Source organism: Oncorhynchus tshawytscha, unplaced genomic scaffold (assembly GCF_018296145.1).
Source record: "Oncorhynchus tshawytscha isolate Ot180627B unplaced genomic scaffold, Otsh_v2.0 Un_contig_178_pilon_pilon, whole genome shotgun sequence".
Classification (NCBI taxonomy): Eukaryota; Metazoa; Chordata; class Actinopteri; order Salmoniformes; family Salmonidae; genus Oncorhynchus; species Oncorhynchus tshawytscha.
The window spans coordinates 308,776-317,520 of NW_024609764.1; the positions used below are offsets into that span (position 1 = coordinate 308,776).

Genomic DNA, 8,745 nt, shown 5'->3' on the forward strand with positions numbered 1-8,745 from the left:
GTGAACCAGTGAGGACGACAGATTTGACCCCCGGTGAACCAGTGAGGACGACAGATTTGACCCCCGGTGAACCAGTGAGGACGACAGATTTGACCCCCCCGGTGAACCAGTGAGGACGACAGATTTGACAAACAGAAGCTTTTCATTTAAACCATTTTAATGTATTGTGTTTTTTCACCGCTGACGGACTGTAGCCCAGTGTGTAAGTGATGCGTGGGTTGACTCATAACCCACGGTGCCCGCGGGTTATATCCGCAGGCGGGCGGGTTTAGGGTTGTGGAATATTGTGTGGAGGAAAGGCAGGTGGGTGGAGGGCGGGTTTAGGGTCATGGAATATTGTGTGGAGGAAGGGTTGGTGGGTGGAGGGCGGGTTTAGGGTTGTGAATATTGTGTGGAGGAAGGGCAGGAGGGTGGAGGGCGAGTATAGGGTCGTGGAATATTGGGTGGAGGAAGGGCAGGTGGGTGGAGGGCGGGTTTAGGGTCGTGGAATATTGGGTGGAGGAAGGGTTGGTGGGTGGAGGGCGGGTTTAGGGTTGTGAATATTGTGTGGAGGAAGGGCAGGTGGGTGGAGGGCGGGTTTAGGGTTGTGAATATTGTGTGGAGGAAAGGCAGGTGGGTGGAGGGCGGGTTTAGGGTTGTGAATATTGTGTGGAGGAAGGGCAGGTGGGTGGAGGGCGGGTTTAGGGTTGTGAATATTGTGTGGAGGAAAGGCAGGTGGGTGGAGGGCGGGTTTAGGGTTGTGAATATTGTGTGGAGGAAGGGCAGGAGGGTGGAGGGCGAGTATAGGGTCATGGAATATTGGGTGGAGGAAGGGCAGGTGGGTGGAGGGCGGGTTTAGGGTCGTGGAATATTGGGTGGAGGAAGGGTTGGTGGGTGGAGGGCGGGTTTAGGGTCGTGAATATTGTGTGGAGGAAGGGCAGGGCAGGTGGGTGGAGGGGCGGGTTTAGGGTCGTGAATATTGTGTGGAGGAAGGAAGGACAGGGTGGGTGGAGGGCGGGTTTAGGGTCGTTAATATTGTGTGGAGGAAGGGCAGGACGGTGGGGGAAGGGCAGGTGAAGTGGAGGGTGGAAGGGCAGGTGGGTGGAAGGCGGGTTTAGGGTGGAGGAAGGGCATTGGGTGGAGGAAGGGCAGGAGGGTGGAGGAAGGGCAGGTGGGTGGAGGGCGGGTTTGGGGTTAATATTGTGTGGAGGAAGGGCAGGTGGGTGGAGGAAGGGCAGGAGGGTGGAGGAAGGGCAGGTGGGTGGAGGAAGGGCAGGTGGGTGGAGGAAGGGCAGGAGGGTGGAGGAAGGGCAGGTGGGTGGAGGAAGGGCAGGAGGGTGGAGGAAGGGCAGGTGGGTGAAGGAAGAGCAGGTGGTTGGAGGAAGGGCAGGTGGGTGGAGGAAGGGCAGGTGGGTGGAGGAAGGGCAGGTGGGTGGAGGAAGGGCAGGTGGGTGGAGGGCGGGCAGGAGGGTGGAGGAAGGGCAGGTGGGTGGAGGGGCAGGAGGGTGGAGGAAGGGCAGGAGGGTGGAGGAAGGGCAGGTGGGTGGAGGAAGGGCAGGTGGGTGGAGGAAGGGCAGGAGGGTGGAGGAAGGGCAGGAGGGTGGAGGAAGGGCAGGAGGGTGGAGGAAGGGCAGGAGGGTGGAGGAAGGGCAGGAGGGTGGAGGAAGGGCAGGTGGGTGGAGGAAGGGCAGGAGGGTGGAGGAAGGGCAGGAGGGTGGAGGAAGGGCAGGTGGGTGGAGGAAGGGCAGGTGGGTGGAGGAAGGGCAGGAGGGTGGAGGAAGGGCAGGAGGGTGGAGGAAGGGCAGGAGGGTGGAGGAAGGGCAGGTGGGTGGAGGAAGGCAGGAGGGTGGAGGAAGGGCAGGTGGGTGAGGAAGGGCAGGTGGTTGGAGGAAGGGCAGGTGGGTGGAGGAAGGGCAGGTGGGTGGAGGAAGGGCAGGTGGGTGGAGGAAGGGCAGGTGGGTGGAGGGTGGGCAGGAGGGTGGAGGAAGGGCTGGGTGGTGGAGGAAGGGCAGGTGGGTGGAGGAACGGGCAGGAGGGTGGAGGAAGGGCAGGTGGGTGGATGGCGGGCAGGGTTGGAGGAAGGGCAGGTGGGTGGAGGAAGGGCAGGAGGGTGGAGGAAGGGCAGGTGGGTGGAGGAAGGGCAGGAGGGTGGAGGAAGGGCAGGGGTGGGTGGAGGAAGGGCAGGTGGGTGGAGGAAGGGCAGGAGGGTGGAGGAAGAACAGGAGGGTGGAGGAAGAACAGGAGGGTGGAGGAAGGGCAGGAGGGTGGAGGATCTTGTGTCTTTAGGCCACTTTGACTGTTTTTCTTTCTTGTTATTTGCCGTTAGTGGGGAAGTCTACGGGGGGGGCTGACTCAGAGGAGCTACACTCTAAAACCGTCACACAGCCTGACTCAGAGGAGCTACACTCTAAAACCGTCACACAGCCTGACTCAGAGGAGCTACACTCTAAAACCGTCACACAGCCTGACTCAGAGGAGCTACACTCTAAAACCGTCACACAGCCTGACTCAGAGGAGCTACACTCTAAAACCGTCACACAGCCTGACTCAGAGGAGCTACACTCTAAAACCGTCAAAGCCTGACTCAGAGGAGCTACACTCTAAAACCGTCACACAGCCTGACTCAGAGGAGCTACACTCTAAAACCGTCACACAGCCTGACTCAGAGGAGCTACACTCTAAAACCGTCACACAGCCTGACTCAGAGGAGCTACACTCTAAAACCGTCACACAGCCTGACTCAGAGGAGCTACACTCTAAAACCGTCACACAGCCTGACTCAGAGGAGCTACACTCTAAAACCGTCACACAGCCTGACTCAGAGGAGCTACACTCTAAAACCTCAAAACCAGAGGAGCTACACTAAAACCGTCACACAGCCTGACTCAGAGGAGCTACACTCTAAAACCGTCACACAGCCTGACTCAGTGGAGCTACACTCTAAAACCGTCACACAGCCTGACTCAGAGGAGCTACACTCTAAAACCGTCACACAGCCTGACTCAGAGAAGAAATGACTAATTGCTTTTGGGAACTTGGGCATAAAAACGTGAACTTCAAGCCATGGAGGCAAAAAAAGGACAAGGTCCAGAGTTGAATTCAAGGAGAGAAAAAGCAGAGAAATGTTTTAGTTGAACGTAAAGAGAAGGAATGACCAGCACTGTATTTCACTTGTATTTATTTCACCTTTATTTAACAAGTCAGTTTAGGACGAATTCTTATTTTACAATGACGGCCAAACCCTAACCAGGACGACGCTGGGCCAATTGTGCACCGCCCTGTGGGACTCCCAATCACAGCCGGTTGTGATACAGCCTGGAATCGAACCGGGGTCTGTAGTGACGCCTCTTGCACGAAAATGCAGTGCCTTAGACTGCTGCGCCAATCGGGATCCACTAAATGTGTGTGTGTGTGTGTGTGTGTGTGTGTGTGTGTGTGTAGTGTAGTGTAGTGTAGTATATGTGTGTGTAGGGTGTGTGAGTGTAGTGTAGTGTAGTGTGTGTGTGTGTGTGTGTGTGTGAGGTCTCTGGAAGGTCATTACTGTGTCATGGCCAGAGCTCGCTGCCCAACACGCTACACACTGCCAAGCTCTCAAGATGAAGCCTTGGCAAAGCCCTCTGCCCTCTCCCCCTCTCTTCCTCCTCTGCCTCCCTCCCAGTCCCTTCATCTCTCTATCACTCTCTCTCTCCATCCCCCTCTCCCCCTCTCTTCCTCCTCTGCCTCCCTCCCACTCCCTTCTCTCTCCCTCCGTCTCTCTATTGCTCTCTCTCTCCACCCCCCCTTCTCTCCCCCCTCCCCCACATGATAGCACGCCCCAGTGCAGACACAAGAGGGACTGGGTGGTTGGGATGAGACATACATTAAACATACACAGCAGAAGGTCAAGCCCTGCCCGAAGTTAGAGGTCAGGGGTTAAAGGTCATGTCCTGTTGACCCTGCGTGTGAGATAAGCAGGCGAAGCTGGGAGCAGTGAGCCCCTGGTGGACGGACCTGGCTGTGGACCACGGTTGTTATTGGCAGCTTGTCAGGCTGAGCAGAGCTGGACAGCAGGAGGTAGCTATGGTGTGCTGTGTTATCCAAGCTGTGTGTGTGTGTGTGTGTGTGTGTGTGTGTGTGTGTGTGTGTGTGTGTGTGTGTGTGTGTGTGTGTGTGTGTGTGTGTGTGTGTGTGTGTGTGTGTGTGTGTGTGTGTGTGTGTGTGTGTGTGTGTGTGTGTGAGCGATACGTCCAGGCGGACTGGTTCATGACTTGTTCCTGTGAACCTCACTCACATCTCATGCAACACTGAATGTGAAGAGCTTCGTAGCCTGGGAAATTTATCCAATTGATATTGATGTTTATCATTATCCAGGATATTAGAACCAAGTGGACAGAATGGGTTATTCTTGTTTGTTATTTTCAGTCAATGCTCCTCAGATTTTATGGGACACCATTTTATAAATAAAAAAATGCATCTAGGTTGAGTAAATTACATTTAATTGAAAGAGTTGTTCACAACATTTTATTTATTTTTCCTTTATTTAACCAGGCAAGTCAGTTAAGAACAAATTCTTATTTTCAATGACTGCCTAGGAACAGTGGGTTAACTGCCTGTTCAGGGGCAGAACAACAGATGTGTACCTTGTCAGCTCGGGGATTCGAACTTGCAACCTTCCGGTCACTAGTCCAACACTCTAACCACTAGGCTACACTGCCGCTCTGACATTAGAGAGAGACTACTCTCTTCAAAGTCAAGGAGGAACTAAATGTATTGATAAGACAGAAATAAATGTATTGATAAGCCAGAGCAGAATGTATTGATAAGACAGAGCAGAATGTATTGATAGGACAGAACAGAATGTATTGATAAGACAGAGCAGAATGTATTGATAAGACAGAGCAGAATGTATTGATAAGACAGAGCAGAATGTATTGATAAGACAGAGCAGAATGTATTGATAAGACAGAGCAGAATGTATTGATAAGACAGAGCAGAATGTATTGATAAGACAGAGCAGAATGTTCCATCCATGGAGTTAGAGTCCACCAATACTTCCATGGTAATCGACCCAGCCGGCTACTGACTTGACAAACTTAGCAGTACGGATCAATTAGATGATATTGCAACTATTGAATCTCAAATAGGTTAATTACTATCAAAATCCAAATTAATCAAACATAGAATTGTACACCTGTGATTGTAAATCTACACCAAGCCAGATTGAGTCCAGGTTCATTTATATCAGAACCCAAATTAATCAAACATAGAATTGTACACCTGTGATTGTAAATCTACACCAAGCCAGATTGAATCCTTTTTTAAAAAGATATAAGAACTCCTATTCTCTCACCTGAGGAAGTTGGCTTGCCTGGAGCCCACATCTCTCTCCATGAACTCAAAAGGCCATTGGATAACATAAATAAATACAAATCACCTGGTTGGGACAGTATTCCTCCTGAGGTCTATTTAACATGTTGGAACCAATTAGGTCCACTGTTAGCGTAAAGTATGAACACAGCCATTCACAAAGGTTCATTTAGAAGGGGTATAAATACACTTATTTCTCTTTTATTAAAAAAATGTAAGGATGCCACCCAGTGCTCTCATTATCACCCTTTATCTTTGATCAACACATGAAAATGATTTCCTGTCGTCCTGTCTCAAAACTTACCCAAAATTGGTAAATCTAGACCAAATCAGGTTTGTTTAAGAAAAAATTATCTTCAGAAAACCTCCGTTGTCTATTACATATCTGACATGGGAGGCGCACTATTGGCCCGGCTTCGCCCGGGTTTGGCCGGTGTAGGCCGTCATTGTTAAAAATAATTTGTTCTTAATTAACTGACTTGCCTAGTTAAATAAAAGGTTGAATTTTTTTTTTTTTTAACATTTCAAAGAAAAAATGATCACAAAGCAAAGCTCCTTGGGTAGTTCTATCTTTTGATGCAGATAAAGCTTTTGATATAATGGAATGGTCTTTGGGTCGGTTCTGGAACATATGGCATTTGGCTCTAATTGAATGAATGTGATGTAAAATACTGTATACCAATCCCTCAGCTATAGTAATAACAGGAATGACCTGGCTCTATTCTGTTCAGAATACCTAGAAGTAGCAGGCAAGGTGATCCCATCTCACATTCATTTTCTATAAGAGCCCCTGGCCAAGGCGATTCCACAATCAAAAGAATTTACACCAATTCAAAAGATCACGTCATCTAATTAACGATATCTTACTTTAGCAAGAAAACGTATCTCAATTCCTCCCAAGAGCTTTGAAGATCATAAACAAATTCAGCTCCCTCTCAGGTTATCCTCTTAGTGATCTCTTCACGTGCCAATCCCTTTAGAGGGATCGATTTGACAGCATCTAGTGAAATTGCAGAGCTCTGGATTCAAACCATAAGAATATCAATATTAAAAATTCACGTCAATACAAGTGTAATAGATCAAAATAAAGCTTAACTTCTTTTAACCTCTCTGGGATAGGCGGAACTAGCGAAAATATAAGTGTTAACTTCTTGTTAATCCAGCCGCTGTGTCAGATTTCAAAAAGGCTTTACGGCGAAAGCAGACCATGCGATTATCTAAGGACAACGCCCTGCATACAAACACATGAAAATCATTATTCAACCAGGCAGGTGAAACACAAAAGTCAGAAATAAATGTTCTTACCTTTGAAGATCTTCTTCTTTTTGCAATCCCAAATGTCTCAGTGACAGAATGAATGGTCGTTTTGTTCGATAAATTCCTTCTTTATATCCCCAAAATGTCAATTTATTTGGCGTGTTTGATTCAGAAATACACAGGTTCTAACTCCCCCAACATGACTACAAAGTATCTAATAAGTTACCTGTAAACTTGGTCCAAAAATTTCAAACAACGTTCCTAATCCAACCTCAGGCATCCTAAAATGTAAATAATCCATAAAATTTAACACGGGATAATCTGTTTCCAATACCGAAGAAAAATAACAAGGAGCACGTTCCTGTTCACGTGCACCAAAATAGTAGGGACCTTCAGAGTGACACATGGAATGAATAACACTACTTCCTCATTTCTCAAAAGAAAAACATCGACCAATTTCTAAAGACTGTTGACATCTAGTGGAAGCCCTGGGAACTGCAATCAGGTTCCTATTAAATCGAGCTTCCCATAGAAACCTAATTGAAAACACATTGAGCTCAATTTCTTTTCTTCCTGGATGGATTGTCCTCGGGTTTTCGCCTGCCAAACCATTTCTGTTATACTCACAGACATTATTTTAACAGTTTTAGAAACGTTAGAGTGTTTCCTATCCAAATCTACCAAATATATGCATATCCTAGCTTCTGGGCCTGAGTAACAGGAAGTTTACTTTGGGCACGCTTTTCATCCAGACGTTGAAATACTGCCCCCTAGCCTTAATACATCGAACCAAATCAGCCTCTCAAGACCCCGCTTGAGGACTCCCATCTCTGCTTATGGAATCCCAATCATTTCTCATATAAAATATTTGTGAATAGATATATTTCCTTCCTTAGATAAAACCATTGGCAGGAACTTTAACAGAACGCTCATATTAATTAAATCCGACCCCAATATCCCAGTTGCTTTAACCAACAGAATATCTACTGTCAAAATGAATATATCGTCACAGCTGAATTTCTGTAGTTTAATGCTTCCCTTGTCTCCCCCTGCTGGCTATGGGGATAAAATCCTTTCCATATATATGGGGGGATGGGATGGGAGGTTGGGGGTGGAGTCATGTTGGCTGGGTGGGGTTGGGGGACTATGATGGGAGGTTGGAGTCATATTGGGGGGTGGAGTCATGTTGGCTGGGTGGGGTTGGGGGACTATGATGGGAGGTTGGGGGTGGAGTCATGTTGGCTGGGTGGGGTTGGGGGACTATGATGGGAGGTTGGGGTTGGAGTCATATTGGCTGGGTGGGGTTGGGGGACTATGATGGGAGGTTGGGGGTGGAGTCATGTTAGCTGGGTGGGGTTGGGGGACTATGATGGGAGGTTGGGGGTGGAGTCGTGTTGGCTGGGTGGGGCTGGGGGTGGGATGGGAGGTTGGGGGTGGAGTCGTTGGCTGGGTGGGGCTGGGGTGATGGGATGGGAGGTTGGGGGTGGAGTCATGTTGGCCGAGTGGGGTTGGGGGATGGGATGGGAGGTTGGGGGTGGAGTCATGTTGGCCGAGTGGGGTTGGGGGATGGGATGGGAGTTTGGGGTGGAGTCATGTTGGCCGAGTGGGGTTGGGGGATGGGATGGGCAGTTGGGGGTGGAGTCGTGTTGGCTGGGTGGGGCTGGGGGATGGGCGGTTGGGGGTGGAGTCGTGTTGGCTGGGTGGGACTGGGGGATGGGATGGGAGGTTGGGGGTGGAGTCATGTTGGCCAAGTGGGGTTGGGGGATGGGATGGGAGGTTGGGGATGGAGTCATGTTGGCCGAGGAGCCATGTTGGCTGGGTGGGGTTGGGGGATGGGAGGTTGGGGGTGGAGTCATGTTGGCCAAGTGGGGTTGGGGGATGGGAGGTTGGGGGTGGAGTCATGTTGGCCAAGTGGGGTTGGGGGATGGGATGGGAGGTTGGGGGTGAAGGCCCATGTTGACTGGGTGGGGTTGGGGTTGGGGATGGGAGGTTGGGGGTGAAGGCCCATGTTGGCTGGGTGGGGTTGGGGTTGGGGATGGGAGGTTGGGGGTGAAGGCCCATGTTTTTGTTTCTTTCGCTCGTTACATGGAATTTATTCTATCTTTACTCTGTATGTTTTTCTTCCTGTTTTTATATTATTTTGAGCGGCAGCCGTCCGCTACA

General features: G+C 49.8%; 1 protein-coding gene across 1 annotated transcript; it reads right to left on the reverse strand.

The window, feature by feature from the left end:
• Positions 1–1,093: 1,093 nt before the first annotated feature.
• LOC121845790 (proline-rich extensin-like protein EPR1) lies at positions 1,094–8,375 on the reverse strand. The gene is made up of 2 exons (XM_042317735.1): positions 8,082–8,375; positions 1,094–2,314 (listed from the first exon to the last, which is right to left on the reverse strand). Exons 1-2 carry the CDS (start codon positions 8,373–8,375, stop codon positions 1,094–1,096), a joined length of 1,515 nt encoding a protein of 504 aa, XP_042173669.1.
• Between the last annotated feature and the right edge of the window lie 370 nt (positions 8,376–8,745).